The sequence below is a fragment of the Scatophagus argus genome, chromosome 19 (genome assembly GCF_020382885.2).
Source record: "Scatophagus argus isolate fScaArg1 chromosome 19, fScaArg1.pri, whole genome shotgun sequence".
NCBI classification, from domain to species: Eukaryota; Metazoa; Chordata; class Actinopteri; family Scatophagidae; genus Scatophagus; species Scatophagus argus.
Window position 1 is genome coordinate 3451516 of NC_058511.1, and position 21384 is coordinate 3472899.

The 21384-nt window shown below is 42.8% G+C and overlaps 2 protein-coding genes and 1 long non-coding RNA gene across 3 annotated transcripts; 2 read left to right on the forward strand and 1 right to left on the reverse strand.

Annotated features, from left to right (window-relative positions):
• Positions 1–4: 4 nt before the first annotated feature.
• LOC124050650 lies at positions 5–15551 on the reverse strand. Its single transcript, XR_006841666.1, has 3 exons — positions 15456–15551; positions 2282–2463; positions 5–48 (listed from the first exon to the last, which is right to left on the reverse strand). It is a non-coding gene; the product is annotated as an uncharacterized LOC124050650 (long non-coding RNA).
• On the forward strand, positions 9330–12961 carry gpr31 (G protein-coupled receptor 31). The gene is made up of 2 exons (XM_046373393.1): positions 9330–10143; positions 11085–12961. The coding sequence occupies exons 1-2, from the start codon at positions 9610–9612 to the stop codon at positions 11544–11546; spliced, it is 996 nt and encodes a 331-aa protein (XP_046229349.1). The 5' UTR covers positions 9330–9609; the 3' UTR covers positions 11547–12961.
• Positions 15552–17623: 2072 nt separating the features above from the next.
• LOC124050987 (12-(S)-hydroxy-5,8,10,14-eicosatetraenoic acid receptor-like) lies at positions 17624–21107 on the forward strand. Its single transcript, XM_046373995.1, has 3 exons — positions 17624–18172; positions 19329–19734; positions 20613–21107. Exons 1-3 carry the CDS (start codon positions 18036–18038, stop codon positions 21075–21077), a joined length of 1008 nt encoding a protein of 335 aa, XP_046229951.1. The 5' UTR covers positions 17624–18035; the 3' UTR covers positions 21078–21107.
• The last annotated feature ends 277 nt before the right edge of the window (positions 21108–21384 follow it).

Here is a 21384-nt window from a genome sequence, read left to right on the forward strand (position 1 = left end):
GAACTTAGTGAAAGACAGCAGGCTGCACTCGTTAGACAGAAGTTCCATCTTGGAAAATAAAGAAATATTCATCTTCAGTGGGGAAATTACATTTATTGTGATCATCTCAAGTGTATGTCTGTGCTGTCATGAATACATCCTTATAATGTAACCCTGTAGCTTGGGATTCAGTTAATTACAACAATACACTCTGCTAAGCAGTATCATCCTAATTATCACCGAAAGAGCTTGAACCCTTGATCAGTCTCGTTTCTTCCACCTGTTTTACTGAGACGTGCGAGCAGCCGTTGAAGTTGCGAAGGTGAAATCAGGTTTGGCAGTGACAGAGCTGGCACAGGCAGCATATCGACTTGCACTGCATGAACATGTAATGAGGGCAGTCAGTGCTTTGACACCACCTTTTGTCCATTCTCATAAATTATTGCCGGGGTGCTTAAAGACCACTTAACAGGTATTGTGCACTTGAATAAAGGCGAACTCTGGAATTTGTGTGACAGAAACAATCATCAACAGCTGGTGGAAAAAAACCACACACACTAATAACAGTGTGTGCCGCAATATGATATGCTCAGAACTGATCATTATGAGTTCAGCTTATTTCATGTTTTCTGACATTTAAGAGCAAAATGAATATTTCTAAGATAATTTAGTTCTCAGAGCACTTTGTCTCTGGCATTACTTCCACCCTCCGCTGGCTGTTATGTCCTTCACGTCTCACGCATCAGTGAAGTGAAGGCCAGCAGAGGGCAGCACAGCTTCTTTCATTCCCACCAGCTAACGAAGCCACAATACAGCAGGTCCAAACAGCAGGACAATATCTGAACCATCTCTGCCTTTGACTCTGTATGACTGTACTGAGGATTAACTGACTTGTACACATTCATACTCTCATGTGATACAAAAAACCCCAAAACTTGTCAGTTCCATTTTCTATTAGTCTGAAGAGTCTTTTCTCTAACTTTGGGTCAGCACATACAGATGGGTAGGATTTGCTCATACAAATAGCTTTGATCTCATGTGGCACTTGCAGATCATTTAAGATCATTTCTGGCATTCACCCATGTTCTCATCCTAATCTAACCCCAAGTAAAATATCTCAGACAAGCTTAAGCTGTAAGAGCCTACAGTGACACAGGTGTCTCAAACTTTTAAATGAGGAAATAAATTACTATAAATGCCCACAGTAACACAAGGGGGGGGGGAAGCAACTTCAGAAATGTGTATGTGGTCCATTTGATCTGTTTCATATTAAACAAATATATATTTCTATATTTTAGCACAGTTGGGGAATCTTTTGGACAGCTGCATCAGCCTTTTTGTGCTCTTGCAGCCAAGCTATAATATTCTTTATGATAATATCTTCTGACACAGCCCTGCTCTGAAAACATCGATATTTTCTAAATGTTTCGGGATCCTCTCAGTCACTCAGTCTACTGACTCTGCTGAGCCTGTCATGTTTTTCCTGCTGATTTTTAAAACGGGACTTGAAGCTCTGCACGTTTTCTTTTCTTTTTTGGTAGCATTTTTGTGACTGAATCTTGGCCACAAGCGAGCAGAACAGGCAGCCTTATATGGCATTTTTAGAGGTGAAGGTTATGCTTGTTGATCAAATCTCAACAACGTGCAACTCCTCATAAACAGTTGATATTCATCAGGTGTTTTACAACAACTTAGTCCAGCTCAGAGAGGAAACCACGCAGAAAAAAGATGAAAAAATGTTCTTGAGTGTTCATGCACGAATTTTTTTCTGCTTTAAAATGTGTTTTCAATGGAACATTTTTTTTTTCTAATAGCTCCATCAGACCATCCTCTCTGAACTAAAGTGGAAGACACAGGCCACCTGTTGTCCACTGCAGGCAATCTATTGTATGCACAATAAGGATTTTAGTTTATGTACACTATATAGACAAAAGTACTGGGACATCTGACCATCACACCAACAGCTAACACGTAACAGCTTCCACTCTTCTGTGAAGGCTTTCCACAACATGTTGGAGTGTTTCTGTGGGAATTTGTGCCCATTCATGCAGTAGAGCATTTGTGAGGTCACACACTGATGTTGGACCAAAAGGCCTGGCTCACAATCTCCGTTCCAGTTCATCCCAAAGGTGTTGGATGGGGTTGAGGTCAGGGCTCTGTGTGGGCCAGTCAAGTGATTGATGCGTTTTGGTGTGGAAGTCGTGATCGTGTATAACTCAGGGTGAATTATGCTGACTTAAAAACTTTTTAATGAGGATAAAATGGCTGAGAGGGCATCCAGAGGACATACAGTAAATGTTACCTTGTCCTTGCTGGTGAACAGCATGTGTTTCTGCAGTACATTTACTGGCCACTGGACAGGGCTGTGGTGTAACTGTGAGTTTCTTCCTCAGCCCAGAATTTCCCCTCATCAGCTTGGCATTGACTGACAGACCAGTCACTCTTCAACTGCTGCTGAAGGGCCTCCATCTGCAGCCTGATGGCCTACACACACACACACACACACACACACAGAGTGAGAACACAAACATTAAACGTAACCCTGTTCAGGAACACGTAGCTCTGACTGTGACTCACCGTGCTGACTTAAAGAAGTGGGAGTTGGTTTGTTAATGTTTGAACAGATTTACGCTCTAATGTGTTTAACCACTTGGCATCAGCCCAAATACCTTTGCGATCATTTGAGTCAAAAACCGAATTGTTGTGTTTTATCCCATAAACTCCAGGTTTCCTTAAATACTTATAATCAACCGTTTTCATTTCTTTAGTTTTTAGTTTGGGGGGGGGGCTGGAGCCTCTCCCAGCTAACCACAGGTGAGAGGTGGGGTACACCCTGGACTGGTCGCCTGTCAATGGCAGGGCATGTCAAATAACTGATATTGGAGAAAATAATACATACTGTATGTAAGTAAAACTAATGGCATCAAAGCTTTGCTCTTTATCAAACTCATGTGACTTTCATTTGATTACTGAGCTGAAAACTGATTTGTTGTAGGACAATTCATTCTGAACGTACAGCAGCTGAGACATCCTCAAAATGTCACGGTGATAATTCATTGAGTTACAGCGCCATGACACATTTACTGCTGTCATAACTAATGAGACTGAAAATGTTCTTTTAACCGCTTAACTGCAGGAGTTTATGTAACTGTACGCTGATTTTGGAGGATGTACTTTGTGGTGCTGTTGGATTTTAAGTGTTTTTGTTATTTGGCCAACCTTCACTGACAAAAATGGACTGGACAGAATAACAGACACTCCTGTCTGTATAAAACAATACACTTCAACGGCCTTCAGTATGATCAACACGCCTCTCGAACAGCTTCATGAAGAGTTAGAGAGTGTGTGTTGTTGGTCTCTTTTTCAGGAAACACAAATATGGACATGCTATCTGACAGGAAAAAAAGCTGACTCCGTCTTCTCTCAGGACTCCACGAAACCTGCAGCTCTGTGATAACGAATCAAAGAAAATTACACACTGTAAAACAGAAGTACAAAAAGCTGTAAATTATGTCTAACAAAGGGGGACTGTTTGCATCCTTAGCAAGCACCTTGCAACCCTCCTCACCAAGTCGAAAACACTGTTTGGACAGCAGTGCGCTGGTATGCCTCTGTAGCTGTCAGATAAGAGCTGCTTTCACTGCACCTCCTGACAATTAAGTTTCAAAGCAGTAATGATAATCGCTTCCAGTAGGACGAGCAGATGAGTGACATCTGCATTAAACCAGGCAGCAACTTGTCCAGGCCTGCTTCAAGGGGGAAAACAAAAGGTATGTAATACGAAAATACCTGCGGCACACACGACTTTGAATCATCTGAAATCTGACGAAGGTAAATCTGAATTTACCGACACTTCGGTTTCAGTTTTGCTTGAATGAACAGACCAAAACATTAGTCAGATAATTGGATATTATTTCTAAGAAAGACTCCAACTGCTATCACAAAGGGAAGGTGATTGTGCAATGAAGGACTCTCAGTCTTTGTACTGAGAGCCTGAGCTGCTACCTGAAAGCATTGTTGAATTCCTGCCATCAAAGAGCTTATCTACTACGCGCAAATGACAATGCAGTGCTGGTGGTGCCAGTTCTGCAACATACATGCTGTAGGAGTGGGAGGGAGTCATGACTTAAGGGAATACAGGAAGGAGCTTTTCTGAAATACGGGACAGTTTTTTAATTATTACAAATGAAAGGCTCTGACACAGAGCCGCGTTTTACAATCAGTTCGCCTCCATCGCGTTTATGAGGGACATTCAGGTGTGTGTACACAGGCTGTGTCGCAAAACGCCAATGATGTCATGATAAACACTGAAGCGGCTGATTAAGCAACACCGAGCAGCTACAAAACCAAGATTTTTGTGGCTTAAAGGATAAGCAGGTGTTGTTTTATCTTTTAGTACTATCAACAAATCCCCTTGATATAAGTTACAGCTCTGTGGAAAGATACCATCAAAGTTACTGCGTGATGCACCATGAATTTCTCAGCAATCCATAGCAGTTTGGAAATATTTCAGTGTGAGCCTGCCGGGTGCATCGTCTGACAGACCGACATCGGCATGCATAGAGCTCTAGTGTGGCTAAAAATGATTAAAACTTACAATATTAAAACATATCATTTTGCTCGCATGCATTCTGTGGAGGAAAGAGACTATGATATATCAGAAGGGAAATGCTCACAAAATATGCTTTACTGATAAAATGACATTAACCCACATCCTGTCAAACGCAGTGGTGCATAGATGTGGCAGGCTGCTGATCAGTTGATACAGAGGTGGGTGTCATGTTTGCATGCACAATACAATAAAAAAAAAACTGCCCACGACTTCCCTGTGATGGTTGGCACATTTTTATGCTCTCTGCACCCCAGACATGAAAAATATACAAAACAGACACAGAAAAGCAGAATTAAGAAAAGTGTCTTTGTGGATAGTTTGCTGTCATGGGCATTCATGGTGTTATGTGGTGTTTCTTAATGTGTTTGTGTGTGGCAGAGAGAAAGAGAGTATTGTGTACATATTAACAATAGAAACAAGCACTTTGTCAGTCAAATCAGCTCCCTGTATTTTGGAAAATTTCTGTTTATTTTGGCCCTGCTTGCGACATGACTACGCATCCTCATTGACGTCGTCTCTGTAGCTCTGCCGCCTCCCACTTTGGCTCTTAAGGCCATCAGATGTCCATCTGCACTCTCAGGGGGTCCGATGTTCTCGTTCCTGGTTTTCTCTCTGTGTTGGGCTTCTTGTGGTTTCTCTGAATGAGGTTTTGACAGATAAATGTGGCGTTCCGGACTGGATTTTGCAACAGCCTTCATACTGTGACTCTGCCTTTTTCCAGCATGTGTAAGAGTTTAAAGAATTCAGTTTGTCTTAAAACAATCGTCAGACGCACATATGAACAGTGACGCCGGCTTTGCTTGCTGTAATCACACACTGGAACATCAGGATTGCTTCTACATCTGGTATCCAGCAGTTAAACTTTTCAAATAAACAATATTTCCATATTTGGATTTCCTGGATTTTTCAGTCACAGTTCTCATTTTCAATTCGTCCTTTGAAGTTGAATTTAAAAACATGCACGTACATTTAGATAAATTCCTATTAGAAACTCCACACATTCCAGACCACAGATTTTTCCTCTGAGGAAAACTCCACAGGATTCCCAAACTGTCCAGAGAGCCCTGTGGTTCTTGAAAGCAGCGGATGTGATTGGTCACGATTGTCACAGCCTCTAACACAGGCCCCCTGGAGTGTATGATAATGCATTATTTCTTTGAGGAAAATGATCGTTGCTGAGGTCCTCCTCCAGATCCAAGGCTCTGTGCAGTTTCTCGATCCTCGGGAACATCCATCCCTGGTCATCTTCACTGGCAGAATCGTCTTCTGACAGGCAGGGTGGAGCGGATGGGAGCTTGGGAAACTGGTGACACTGTGGGGGTGGGTTATCTTCATCCTCGCTGCTACCACCAGTACTACTGCTGCAGCTTCTTATAGAGGAATGTGTGGGAAATGTGCTGTGTTTCAGAGGTGTTGACGCTTGTCTCATGTGGCGTGACGCAAAAAGACAAACAGCTCCTGCTGCTGTGGCTTGTTTTTGAGCTCCGACCCAGTCTGAGGTCCTGATGCTTCCCGGCCATGACTTACTGCACTGGCAGGGAGGAAAATGTGTTTTTGTTTCATCACAGCTCGTGGATAAAGTTTCCACATTCAAGCTTGAGACTCTCTCAGCATAGTCATTCGTTGTTGTAAAGTTAACAATAACTTCCTGATTTTACCAGGCCTGAGGGGATCTCTGTCATCCCTCAAATGTGGGGCAAATGTTGAAATGTTGGAGTCACACACAGAGCTGGGATGTTTGGGCCTCCAGGCATGTGTGTTGTGCTGCTGCAGGGATTGTTCCCACTGATCATCCAAGGTGCCACCAGATGAGCTCACAAGCATTTTCCCCTGATGTGAATTCAAACTGACCTTTCACCTTGTCTCCAAAAAATTTTCCATTGGTTCCACCCTTGTTTTGTAAAGTGATGCCTTTTACTTGAAAATGTGGAGTTTCAGGATAGATCTGTGTTGCAATAAGTTTGTTCTTGGCTGTAGATCAGGGAAAAGACCTCAGTCTGAGCCCTGACCGCTGTTCAGGGGTTTCTGTGGCTGTACAGGGATGTCTGAGGATCAGATGAACCACAGCAGAAGTCTTGTGAAGTCCAAAACTCTCGGCTGCGCTCAGGCTGAAAGGTCAGAGACTGGAAGGTTTCCAGCTGCGTCCTTAAAGACCATAGATGGGGCAGAGGAGCGTTTCTAGAGGCCGAAGGTTAACTTCCTACTGGGCCTTTGCTGGCTGAAGGAAGCTCTGGGGCTCTGGACCACCTGAAGTAGCATCTCTGTCATCATTCCACTAAGCTTCGAATAAAGGTTGAAGAAGAATTATTTGAGAGTAACATGTATGGGCATATGCTAATGTGGACAAAGGGGTTACCTTTTATTTTGCAAAAATAATTACACATAAAATTTATGTAAAAATATGCCACAGTAAATTGCTCTATACGCACTATCCTGCTATGAAAATATTTGCGCACTGGGGCACAGTCATGCTGGAATAGAAAAGGGCCTTCAACAAACTGTTGCCACAAAGTTGGAAGCATAGCATTGTCCAAAATGTCTTGGTATGCTGAAGCATTAAGATTTCCCTTCACTGAAAATCAGGAGCCGAGTCCAAACCCTGAGGAACAGGCCCACACCACACCTGAATTCGATAATAACTTTAATACTTGAGTCAGTATAGTGTACCTACAGCTGTTATGGCTCAGAGATTTCAGCAGCTCGTCTGCACCCGCTCTGAGGGTCTCTTTCTCCCTCAAAAAAGAAGAACAATTCAATTACATCTGGAAAATAAAGCAAACGCCAAATATTGTCAAAGCAAATTAGTCAGCACACCATGTCCTCATATCTTCTATCTATCTTCATATCATTTAGTAATCTCAGTTGAACACCCAAAAAACCTCCAGAGTTTTGAGTCTTTAGGGTCAGCAGGCAGGATATTCCATACTCCAGGGTCCTGGTCTCCATCCCTGTGCACAGTCTGGTCGGTCCCTGTGATGGTAGGTGAATGTCTCTGCTCTGCTGTGTCCTTCTTGGATCTAAATGCATGTGAGTAGGAGACACATGATTGAATCTGCAATACGAGGTGAAGGAAAGCGTCACTGTGTGCGAGCTGCCGGACGAAAGCATTTGACTGGATGAGTGCCAAACATCTCAGCCTCCTGTGAGATAGTACGCGTCAAAGTGAGAAAGCCGTAGACAGCTGTGATTTATAGCAGCAGTACGACTTTACAGTAGGTGTTACCGGAGTCACAGGTTAGCTTGACGATCTGAGTACAGCAAGCTGATTGTTAATCTGTCTGACAGGCTGCAAAGCTTCACTTGTCAGAGTCCTGCTGGATTCAAACACTCGCAATAAGCAAGCCATGATCACATGTTCCATCAGGTTAATAATCGCTTTTCTTTTAATAACCCAGTTGGTAATCATTGCAAATCCTGTGTTTCAGGTCGATATCAAACATGTATTCTGTTCTGATGAAAACTGATCTTACTCATAAAACTCCTCTCGGTAGCTTAAGTCAGTGGCAATCGAGGGCCAGACTGCTGGCTTTAATTACACCAAGACTCCTCCTTGATCCCCTGCAGAACTGACTGAGTAACTCCATATGCAATTAAACCACTGACTGAGAAGGGAGAACAGGGCGGCGAAGGAGGTTCAAAGATCAGATTAGTGAGGAGGGGTGAAAAACAGAGAAAAGGAACTCGTCTGATGAGATCAAGTCTAAGAAGAGACAGATTAAATAAAGCATTCTAGTCGCTCAGTATAAACCAGATCAGAGCCAACTTATGCACAAATCCTCCTTAAGTAATAAAACAGCAAAATAAAAGCATGGATTTATTACACAAGTCACCATGTTACATGCTTCAAGATTTCATGTACCTGACCTGGTCTTGCATAAACGCACCTTTCTAATCCTGAGCCCAATCTGAAAAGAGGTCACTTCTCTTCATATGTGTAGAACGTGTCCCTGCAGAAAGTCTGATCTTCAGTAAAATCTTGTGGAGTTGTCTGGACTTGCAGCAGTTCGAGGCATGCAGAGTCAGTGAGGCCTCTGGTTAACCCCCTCTGCTCCTCCTCCCTTAGGACGCAACATTCCAGGAAACCTCATTGACTTGTCCTTACATAGTAGAAAGCATTGACAGCAGCACCATGTCCATCTCCTCGTGCCTGTGTGTAAATCTATCACCGATTCCCCGGGCTCCACATCTGCGTACTCTCATGAGAAATTGTCCCTAAATATCTCTCTTTTGCATTTTCAGCATCTGGTAAAGAGTCGTGAAACTGAGCCAGGGAGCTAGGAGCTGTGACACTCACAAGCTGTCATTCATGAGAAACAGTGAGTCCTACAGTAGCTTCTGGGATTTACTGAAACACCCCTCCAGAACAGCAGAAGAGTCCATTCTCACACTTTGTGCCAAGAAGCAGCAGTTTGCTTTGCAAGAGGGCGAAATATTTCCTGAACATTTTTCTCACGTCGCTGGCTGTCAGTCAAAAATCATATCAGCTTGTGCTCTCAGTATCTGACTGTTTCGTCTTGTGAGGGTTTAACATGACATTCAGAAAAAAGTATCTGAAGCTTCCTTAGTTTCCTCTTAGCAATTTGAACTTTCACCATTTGTATTTTACATGTTACAGGCTGTTTTTTTCCTTTGTAGCTCCATTGGTCCCACAATAGAAAAGCAGCTGGTGACTCACCTCCTCAGGCTAAAGGGCGGAGCTAAGAGTACAAAACTGAGCTGCAAAGCAAACTCAAAGAGGTGGCAACCATTCGCTCTGCATATTGCGAGAACTGCTTTCAGACCTGGTACTCTGCACTCTCACAGAACAGGGCATGAAAGCTGAATGACTTTGGAACCAGAAGCACACACTAGGACTGAAAAAGGAATCTGAAACCTAACAAAGGATTAAAGCCGAAGACACACACACAGAAGAAACTTGTTGGGCAGGATTTTGTTTTTGTTTGTTTGTAGGGTGAGAGGTGTGTGTGTGAAGCGATTTCTCTGTCAGTTAAGAAGAAAACACCTATCTGACTGTCCAAATGGGAAACTCAAGTTACCAACTTATCGAGGACTGTGAAGCCTCAAACAAGGCACTGTACAAATTTTATGCAGCTGTCATGATTGTGATTTTCATCTTGGCTTTGCCTCTGAATGCATCAGTCCTTCACCTCTTCATATTCAAGCTGAAATTCTGGAAATCCAACACCAACAATATCTTCCTGTTCAACCTGGTGCTGGCCGACATCCTGCTGCTCTTCTGTTTGCCCATAAAGGCACACAACTTCATCAACGGTGAGAGGAGGAGTGAGAACGACACAGTATGCAAAGCCATGCTCTTCATGTTGTTTTTAAACCGAGGAGCGAGCATCGCCTTCCTGACAGTGACATCCATCGATCGATATTTTAACGTGGTGCATCCTGGTCGAAAGAATCTCCTGAGAGCTCTGAAGAAATCTCCTCAGATCTCTATCCTCATCTGGCTGCTTCTTCTGCCTCTCACCATCCCCACCATGCTCAAGAACTTCGACTGCTGCAACAGCCACAAGAACAGTAAAGATGACACCTTGATTAAGGTAATGTCTATGCTGAATGTGAATTTTCTGTTTTGTTTTGGTTTTTTTTTTTGCTTTTTGGTACCGTTTCTGGCAGTCCAAAAAAATCTGGCAAAGCAATTAAGCAACAAATGATTCATTTGGGAAAGTTTGGCATGACAGTGTTGTCAGTTGAGATCACATGACAACACAGTGCTGAGTGAGCACGTTTGTATCATAATCATTTATGCAATAGTTAAGTTCAGTTAGTCAGCCTGAAGTAACACACAGAGCAACGGGTGAGAAAATAATGAAATGGTGTGATGGTGGGGATGAGATACATGAAAACTGTGGGTTCATGGCTTCATCCCAGAGAGAACAGAGTTCACTCATCCAAGAGCTCCACTTAGATAGCGTCTGTTTCCTGAGCTATTTTTGCACTGACACAGCACACAGCACTGTTAAAGTTGAGAAGTGTTAACCCTGGAGTGTGTCACACTGCACCACACACGACAGGGAGGCAACATGAGCCTTCGCAAAGCAAAAATATTAATACTGTCCAGCAAAGGATGCTGTTTATGTAAGATTATATGAGAAAGTATTGGATAAGATAAGAAGCGTGTCTATTATTTGTTATGTTGGAACACATTCGGGTGCATTGTTGTGTTTATACCACGACCACCTGCTAAACAGAAGTTTGTTTGTGCTTTCACCCATGGTTTGCAGTCAGTGAAATCCATGGCTGGATTAGCATCACTGGTGAGTTAACTGATGAAGTGAATGAACACTCTCGACTACTTTTACATACTGTACACCTGACCAGTGGTGAAAAGTAAAGTACATTTACCTACATCCAAGTACTTCTTCCACCACCGCCATGTGCAGTGACGAAGAAGAGTGCTTAAACCGAAGACTGGTACTGTCCCCATGTACAGTTTGTTTGTGTGTATGACAATCAAGTCGATCCCTTTTTCTGTTTGAAGGACGTGGTGGACAGTTTGCGAGAAGCGGTCTTCTTCACCCAGATTATCATCCCCTTCGTCATCCTGGTCTACTGCACAGTGCGCATCGTAAACCGGCTCAGAAAGAAGACAATTGGGGATACGACCAAGCTGAGGAGAGCTGTCTTCCTGGTGACCACCGTCATGGTGGTGTTCTCCTTCTGCTTCCTCCCCTGCACCTTGGCCAGGGTGGTCCTGCTGATCACTCGGGTCCAAGATGCCAGCGAACAAATCCAGGATAAAGCTGCCGTGGCCTTTGACGGCCTCATGGTCCTCTCGTACATGGACTGTCTCCTGGATCCGCTGGTCTACTGCTTCTGTAGCACAAAGTTTAAAGCTCTTTATCTCTCCAATTATTTCCCGTTCTTGGTGAAAAACACTCAGCTGCCGGTGGAAAGCTCAACAGGAAACTCATCGCATCCTGGGCGCAATCATGTCATTTGAAATTCATGGAAAACAGAAGCTGGAAGGCTGCTGTACAGACTCAAAGTGTGTCAAAAAAAAGTGTGTCTACCTACTTTAGGAAAGAGGACTCTGAAGGTAAAGAGCGCAATGAAGACAAGATGTACAATAATTATTTAAGTTTCTATTTTTTACTGATTGCTTAATGAAAATAAAAAGAGCTACATATGTACATAGAAGGGATTGTTTTGGCTTTTTCAACACGTTCTGCGGCCCTGTAGATTTTCTGTAGTGCCTCAACAACATGGTGGATTTTATTTTGTCAAGGTTTTTCTTTTTCCAAGCTGAATGCCCCTCAGCTAAAGATTCCACATGTGCTGTTCTGCTTGTCTTGGACGACAAACTATGAAAAATTCCTTCCAAGTGTTCAAGAGGCCAGAAAGGAGCAGGAATCTTATCTGTCAAATCTCCCACAGTCAAACCAGCGAAACCAGGGTTTCATGAAAGTCTTCAAAGCTTCTCAAATACATCTTCTCCCAAGCTCTACATGGTGAGAAATTGCAGACTAAGGGGAATAAAAAGGGGAAACAGTACTGTCCAGATTTGACAGAGATAATAGACCATGACCAGTCCCCTATTATATAAGACTTAATCCTAAAGGCCCAAACAGGAAGCTGATCATTAGTGTTGTTTTATTACTTAATTGTATAACTGTTATTATATACATATTTTCTCTGCAGTGTAATTTCTTTTGTGCTGTACTAAACTTACAGTAAACTGTCCCTCATTCTGTCAGGGGCCTCTGGAGATTTGGAGATCTCACTATGGCAACCATTAATCCAGTGCACAGAATGACAAGCCTTCCCACGAATGCCCGTTACAGAATAAATCATGAGTCACGCCTGTAGCCAGCCTGGACAAACTTTATCCAGAAGTATTCACTGTGTGAATCACCTGGTGTTCACTGTGTCGCTGCAAACACACAGCTTACTCATTTAATAATCAACCAGCTGGGGTCTGGTTTCAATTTCATATGAGCCGTACTCACCTGTGGACTAAAGATTCATCACGGCGTGTCACAGAATATGTCACTGTTTTGCATTTGTCACAGTTTTGTCTGCAATGGTGAAACACTGCAACATCACAATGACATAATGTGATCCTATAACTCTGACCATAACATATTGTAACATTTTTTTTGTTAGAAGTGTAAATTAAAACAAATGCTGAAGGTGTCAGAGCCTCAGCTCATGATGAATAGGTTGTCTGCTGTCTGTAGGAAGGTATGTCATATCAGGGATTCACATTCAGAGACTGACTGACTGTTTTATAGCTCTATAGTTTTACAGGCAGCACTAAATACTCTGCCTTCTCTTTTATGTGTTTTTACTCCTGCTGCGATATGTGAATGTGTAAATATACACTGGTATCTCTAAATACATTTCTGCTGACTGATCCTTCTCGGCTCTGGAAAATTTATTTGACACTTTGGACTCGATTTCTGGCTCGGCAGCCAACAACATATACCTCAGCTGACACACAAACATTCCCACAACGTTTAGACGTGACTCAGTCATCTGAGCAATCCTGAAACTTGTGTCCTGGGATAAAGAGCGGGTGCGGTTTTAATTACTGGCTCTGTTGAGCAGCTTCATTCATAGAAGGAAGAAAAACAGAAACCTGCGCCCGACTGCAGTGAGGAGAAGCTCTGGACTGTACACTTGTGGCTAAAACAATAGCAAAGAGGTAAATGTTTGATTTGTTTCACTGCAAGCTGGAACTAAACAGATCTCAAGGGGCAACAAGTAAGCTGAAGGTCAAGCTTTTGTACATTTCACTTCCTCAAAAATCTGCTACATAAGCGTAATTATTGGCGTAATAGTAAAAATGACCTGCTGCTCTGTGACCGTGGTCGGTTTCCGCTCGTACAAACTGATGAAATAAGATGACAAAGCAGAAGTGAGGAGGATCGTGATCAGGACTGCTGGGCATACGAGTCCAAACTGCTGTTTTTCAAACATTTCACAACTGTGGTGCTCCTGTTTCAACTTGCTTGAAAGAAGTTGTGGTCAAATTCAGGTCAAATGGTCAAAGGTCAAATTCAGAAAGAGCATATATTTAAAAAATAAAAACAACGAGGTTGATGACGTAAAATCTGTTGTCTTTGCACAGAGCCAATCAGCCACAACATTAACACCACTGGCAGACAGGTGAATTCAATAACATTAATCATATGTTAACAATGACAGTATTGCAGCATACTGTGATATCAGCTCGCCAACACGCAGGTCTAACCGCACGTCACAATTCACGTTCATAGCGAGTGTAAATTTTCTTATGAGAAGACAAATTTTACTGCAGTTTGTCAGTTTTTCAATGTGACAGCTGGAAGTCGCCAAAGTCCGAACTTTACACGTATTTACTTTACACCTATATACAGTATAAAATCTGGGTCAGATCAGTGGTTTTTAACCAGCAAAGTTCACTTGCAGAACTCAAATTATGAACTGCAGGTTTTCCATATGACTCTCACAGTATTGATGTGGTGAGTTCTCTGAATCATCTCAAAGTTCCCCTGAATATAAAGAAATATGAAATGAGCTCATTTTGTGGTATAAATCATTCGGGGTTATACAGGCCAGATCAGATGACAAAAATGCAGTGAAACACGTGTTATCTAATTCAGAATACTTTAGATTGTATTTTTTTCGATCATTTATTTCTATATACATTGTTTCCCTAAGGTGTTGTGATGAGCAAGAGAGGTAAAACATTCAACCAAACGAGGCTATACTGTACATCACACATTTTAAAAGTATGAAATAGTTGAAATGATTGTTACGATCAAATCATTCAACACTCAAAAAAGTACCTTCTTAGAACACATACGGTGACAATTCACAGCGCGGACACACGGGCAGGAAACATCAGGCCTGGTAGTGAGAAGACCGAGGCAGATTAGATTGTGAAATAAGATGTTTCTTATTTCTGAGAGTTGCTGTGTGTGTGTGTGTGTGTGTGTGTGTGTGTGGGAGGAAACGCACACTGAGTGTAAATCACACACTGATCCTTTCCTTGGCACTTCTACAGATAGCAAATATAATCAATTTAAGCGACATGTCTTCCAGAGCACCTTACTCTAAGTGCACTCAAAGTAAACAGATGAGTGTGTGTGTGTGTGTACTGCAGTCATCATTACTGGTACTTGAGACACGTATAATCAAGATGTCCGTGCCGTAACAACACCTGTGAGCGAGTCTCACTTACTACCACGACCCGATGCATGAAAATAAAAAGATGCTTGGTCCAGGAAGTCACAGAGGCAGAAATGAAATCATGGCTTGCTGCAGGAGTGCTGCTCGAAATGCAGAACAGATAAGTTCTCATCCGAAGAGAGACGATGAGCTCTGGATGCACGTTATGCATCTCTTTACTAAAGTGCAAGGTGCACGCAGCAGCTCAGTCTGACACGACAGCCGAGGTAGAGCGTAACTTTGTGAGCGTCGTGTAAAGCATTTCCCGTCCTGCATCCTGCATGCCTGGATTCAAAGGACCACATTGGAATGTAAACTAGACTCATTTTCTGACCTGGTATATCTTGCCCTGTCAGTGTTAGCCATGCTTGAGACTTTTGTGTAAGGGAACGCTGCTCAAGGCACACACATTTAACCAAAAAGCTGCCAGCCCAGTGCAGTTGGTGGCTGGTGCAGCTGCTCAGAAGAGGGCAGCCCTGCTCGCTATTAAAAATAATGACCTCGATCTGAGCGACATCACATTGTGGTGTGAAAGCAGAGGAAGCAGGCTTAGCTACATGGTATGAATTAGAAATGACAGCCATATACCCACGCTCTTCTGTTTTGAATTCCTCCCAGTACACACAGGACTCGTCACTGATGATGTGACATTTCATCCCATCAAACCCAAAACTGTCCTGACATCTCTCAGCATTACCTGTATCTGCTGAAGCATGTTCTTCAGTTGAACCAGGAACTCCTTGGCATCTTTAGGTCTGTCGGAGACACCGTTCAGGGCCTGGGAGAGCTGGCACTGCAGAGGCACACAGAAAGAACAAAAAACTTATTACTAACTTATTTAAACACATTAAGGTGGATGATGTAAGGCCAAATACAACTCTAAACCCTCAAGATACGCTGTATACACAAATATGTCTCTTGATTATTGAATTCAGGTGTGGTCTGGGCCTGTTTCTCAGGGTTTGTTCTCGGCCCCCGACTTCCAGTGAAGGGAAATCTTAATGCTTCAGCATACCAAGACATTTTGGACAATGCTATGCTTCCAACTTTGTGGCAACAGTTTGTTGAAGGCCCTTTTCTATTCCAGCATGACTGTGCCCCAGTGCACAAAGCAAAGCTCCATAAAGACATGGTTGGATGAGTTTGGTGTGGAAGAACTTGACTGGCCCACACAGAGCCCTGACCTCAACCCCATCCAACACCTTTGGGATGAACTGGAACGGAGAATATTTTGTTCCTTTTGTTTGTGCACCTTTGTTTTGTGCAGATTGTTGCTTTTTTTGAGACAAAGCTACACAAACAAGCAAAGCTTGTTTAAAGAAATGGATGCACTGCAGATCCACTTATTTAATCCTCACAAAGAAGAAGTGTTGATGCATTATGCACAGAATGAATGAAGTTTGTCATCTTATGTTATTCTTAATACTTTGATTTGACAGTATAATTTCCCATCTTTCTACTTCGAAATCTCCAGTGTGGAAGATTTAGTGAGTCCTCTTCCACAGAGTCCACCATGTCAAGCTGCCATGTTTCTACGGTAGCCCAGAATGGAAAAACCAAACACTGGCCAGTGAGGCAGGATGAGTTCAGTTGGTTGCAGTCTGCAAACACACCACTGGATGCCACTAAATCCAACACACTGCACCATTAAGGGAGTTTCAGGGTGTTAGCTGTCGACTGAAATCATCCCATCTGCTTAAAGGGGAACACAGCATGACAGTTCTGTGGCAGAGGAGCAGTGTTGCAATGAATGTGATGAATTAATAGATGCACTGTTGTGGTCAGAGGTGCAACAGACCACATGTCTATCATTGTGTTTAGACATGTTCTGTTGCAGAAACGACGTGGCACTGCTCTTTTGTGCAATATCATGCTGGCAGACTTTACACAAGAAACTCTGTGTGAGAAGTATGTGGCTTCAGAGTCAATGTCAAACTCATGTGAAAGTTTAACCGTTGGTGTGTATCTTCAGAGATCTAACTGTTGTTGTTTGTCAGTGAACGAGCAGCAGAGGTTAGGAAATGGAGGTGCTGGTTAATGTTTGACGTCAAAGGATCAAGAGCAAGGCCGACCCAACCCTGTCACGAGCACAAAAAATAAAATAAAGCCAACCATACACCGAACACTGAGGTTTTCAAAAGGACTGAATGCTAACAAATTTTGGATTAAAGCGGAATATTTTGATGGACAAAAACATGTTGTGAATTTTAGAAACAATTTCATCTGTCTTGTTAAATAAATTTTAACTCTGGAGTTGAAGGCGTTGATTAGATCACACGAGCCTGAAAAACTCCTAAGCAGCAACCACCTCACATAATCCGATTTGTATCCGCAACTGTGGAGAAATCAGGGGTTTAAACAGAATAGATTTACTAAAAAAAAAACCCAAAAATAAATAAATAAGTCTGCGCAGCACTGGGGAGCTGATTTCAAAACTGAACGTCAGTGTTATGAGTGAAGCCTCAGAGCCGTTCAGGTGAAGTCCTAACCAACACACGGTGTATGTCATACAGCCGCCCCATAAATTACTTTTTTCGTTGAGGCTTTTCAGGAAACTGATCTGTCTGATACGTCATTTTCTGTTAAGGACAACGTTTCCTCACTCCTGTCATCGTCACATCCATACATAAAAGCTGGACATGTGCAGGCAAGCATGTTTCACCTGGTCAACCATCCGAGGAATTTCACAAGCATTTCACCTTTCCTGCTGAAAAACACCTCAGTTTATTGTAACACCTTCTCTGTAATGCAGAAACCATGTGAATAGGTGTCGGTATCTGATAAATTAAAGTGAAACGACGTTTGCTGCTCAGTGAGAAAAGCCTGTCTTTAAACCACACCTCCAGCTGATTATAAATCCTTCCTCTCTGAAAGATCACTCGCAGCCACACACAAAAAGAGACTCATTGAGACGGGGTGTTTTCTCTTTTCTCTCTGCTTTTTCAGCACTTTGTTCCTGCAGTGTGTGCAGTGTTTACAGAGCATGTTTCTCCAGCATGTTTTGGCACGGCCAGCCGAGTCTCGACGGAGCTGAAAAACCACAGTAAGGCTCTCAGAAGGGGGCTGTTGAATTTGACGGATCACAGTGAGAAGAGGAATCTGAGCCCGAGCGGAGAAGATTCTGGGTCAGAGGCAGCTACAAACAACTCCAGAACGAAGGATTTAACTTTGTCATGTCTGCCTGGGAGCACCTTTAATCCTCATCCTCCTTTTGGTACACAGTAGGACTTCTACAACTTTGACTGCCTCCACATCTGTTAGGTCCAACCAACAAATCATGAATACAAATTCAACAGTTGACAACTGCTCAACCCCCAGCGAATTCGCATATGAAATTTTCTCTGGGGTGATGATTGTACAGTTCGTGCTGGGTCTGCCTCTCAACCTGTCGGTCCTCTACATCTTTGTCTTCAGGTATGAGAAAACACAATCTCACCGTCACTGCATTTTTGTTATTTGCTGAAACCTAAAGGGGATTAGAGCCGGTGGATTAGAAGTCAGGGAAAGCCTTCAGCAAAGAGAATGTGTCGAGTCATAAGGAGCCGAAAGCTCAAACTTCCTAATTTATGTTTGCACGACTTAACAGCTGGTGGGAACTTCCTGGCATTTAGCCTTTCTGAGTGATTCAGGTATTGTGATAAAGTCACTGAGGTCACACAGAGATGGGACAGAATATCCAGCTGCGTTTGAGCTGGATGCCGCTTCAAGTCGTGAGATCTGATCACATTTTCTCTAACACTGTGGTTTTATGACTGATGTCGGGAAGAAATCCGAATAAATGGATGCTCAGCTCAGGGAGCAGAGGAGGAAAGGGGCGCCTTTAACATCTGGGCTTTATTCTCAGTTTTTAGTAGATTGTTTTTGGTGATTTGGGATGAGCCTGCATCTGTGGCCCTTCAGCCAATTAAATTATGGGAATGGGCGGGTAGTTAACTGCAAGTTATTAATTTAAGTGTTAAAAAAATAGTGATAACTATTTACATAAGGTTTAAACTTTAGTGACTAAACTACAGTTAGAGACAGATACAGACGTACAGATATTAACGCCTTTTATTCGGAGGATGCCACCGTACGCTGGCTGCACAGACAAATAATTCCACTTACAATGAAAAACATGATCTTTAAAAAGTTTAACGACTTGAGGACTTGTGAACACATTCATACGCACACTTGCTGAATTCTGAGCGCAGATTAAACAAGAAGAGCTGTGCTGCGAACCACAAGATAAAGTGATAAACAATTTTAAATAGATAGAGAGTCTTTGTTTTCTTTGGCACCACTGAAACACACTAAAAGAGAAGTAGTGACAATTATGAATTAGTAAACACAAAAGGGTATAAACATTATATCGCAAACACATCAAATTGTTGACTAGCAGGTCCCACCTGAGTTCTCATACATTGACTTTCAGTTTACAGTCATGTGTCACGCTTGCAGAGGCTGCAGAGATTCTGCAGATCTTTAAGATAAAAGGCGATAAAAGGACCAGTGCGCACTTCTCTTTATTTGTCATGCAGAATTAACTTTATAGCAGTAAAACAAATCATTTTCTGAACTGCTTCCTCTTCAGGTTCAAGTTCTGGAAGAACAAAAGCATCTTCCTGTTCAACATCGTGGTTGCTGATTTCTTGCTGGTGGCCTGTCTCCCCGTCAAGGCCTACCATTACCAACAGCAGCAGAGGCGCAGCCCGGATACTGTGGTGTGTAAGACGATGCTCTTCATGCTGTTTCTCAACCGAGGGGCCAGCATCGCCTTCCTCATCACCCTGTCCCTCGATCGCTACTTCAACGTGGTGCACCTGGGCAGGAGGAACTTTGTCAAGATACTGAAGAAATCTCCTCAAATCTCCATCATTATCTGGCTTCTCCTGTTGCCCCTCACCATCCCCACCATGCTGAGAACATTTGAGTGCTGTAACAGCCACGGCCGACAAATCGAGGGTCCGGAGCACGATGTGACAGACACCTTCCGAGAGGTATTGTCCCCGAGCTTCATCATTTCGATCCACATGTTCTTAAGTTTGCATTCTCATAGACAGAAGCAGTAAAAAAACAAAAGAAAACAAAAAATAAATTCTGCCACCCCTGCCAAAACTCACCATATTCAACACTTAATAATAACTACAGGTATCCACACAACCTCACACCTACACAGACTTCCCACAAAGTCGACAATCATTAAAGATTATTAGCTTGAAGTGATTGTCTAATTTCCTTTGTTCCCTGACTCACAGCAGCATAAACAAACCTGTCCTGGCACCGCAGCATCTTAAATCTGATTGCATTGTAAAAACTCCGCTCTCTCCACTCTCAAATGTGAATACAGGCTGTTATTCTTGTCTTTCTTTGATGGTGAACTGATTATCTTTTGGTGGGGCAAAACTATGACAAGTGAACACATCACAACAGCCTGTGACTGTGATGTGACTCATTTATATACACCACAGAAACAGTTAACTGGGAAAATTATCTGCAGCTCACTCGATGATGACAGCAATCATTAGCCATAGCTGTGATATGTAGGGTTGTTAAATGTAACTTCTCAGATTACAATTGCTTGCAAAAAAAAAAAAAAATTCTGATTCAGTGTTTCTTTAAGGTCTCGCGAAGACTATCTGAGTCCTGGAAAAGCGTGATGTTAAGAGCTGCGCAAACTTTTACTAAAGTTTACAGTTTAAGTCTCACTGCTGTTCGGTTTGAGATGACTGGAGTTTTATAGTCTGTTACCTCAGCACCTGGCGAGATAATCTTTGACTGAGGGGTGTAAATAATAAACTGTGTTGACTGTCTGTAGGAAAATGATCTGTCTGTGTGGCTCATCATCCTCACAGTCACTTTCTTTGTTTTTTTCCAGATCGTCTTCTTCTCTCAGATTGTCATCCCCTTCATCGTCCTCGTCTACTGCACAGTGTGCATCGTCAACCGGCTGAGGAAGAAAACGGTGGGGGAGAAGACCAAGCTGAGGAGAGCCATGTGCGTGGTCACGTCTGTGGTCATCGTCTTCTCCATCTGCTTCCTTCCTTGCACTATAGCCAGAGCCGTGCTGCTGGCCGTCAGGCTGAAAGAAATGGCGGAGGCAGAGAATGTGGCGGTTCAGATCTATGATGGCCTCATGGTTTTGTCTTACATGGACTGCCTGCTGGACCCTCTGGTGTACTGTTTCTGCAACTCAGGGTTTAAAGATGCTTACACAACCACCTTCTGTCCAGCTTTTCTCCGAAAGAGGCTGCTGAAATATGACCGTGGCATAGGAACGACGATGACGACTACAACAACATCTGGGACTAGAACCATTTCATTGCCGATAACAGAGAAATAAGAACTAGAGAGTCTTTTATTTTATTTTTTTTTTAAAAATCATATTTCATATCAGCAAGAACACGGACTATTTATTCACCTTTATGCCTCAGCCACCACAGAATGAGTAACCACTGGTCCACCCACAGCCGTCCTGATTCTATGGAAATGTTTGTTGGAGTGATACTGAGAAATACCACTTTGACAAATGATGAATACATCAGATAGAGTGATGCCACCTGACTACACTTCCTTCAAAGACTTTGTAATCTGTAGGCACAGTCCGTCTGTGCACAAATGAATGGTTTTTATATTCAGTTGTATTTTTA

Coding starts and splice junctions, on each gene's coding strand:
- gpr31 (XM_046373393.1), top strand. CDS start 9,610: ATGGGAAACTCAAGTTACCAACTTATCGAGGACTGTGAAGCCTCAAAC. Junction 10,144..11,084: donor AAGATGACACCTTGATTAAG/GTAATGTCTATG, acceptor TTCTGTTTGAAG/GACGTGGTGGACAGTTTGCG.
- LOC124050987 (XM_046373995.1), top strand. CDS start 18,036: ATGAATACAAATTCAACAGTTGACAACTGCTCAACCCCCAGCGAATTC. Junction 18,173..19,328: donor CTCTACATCTTTGTCTTCAG/GTATGAGAAAAC, acceptor CTTCCTCTTCAG/GTTCAAGTTCTGGAAGAACA. Junction 19,735..20,612: donor TGACAGACACCTTCCGAGAG/GTATTGTCCCCG, acceptor GTTTTTTTCCAG/ATCGTCTTCTTCTCTCAGAT.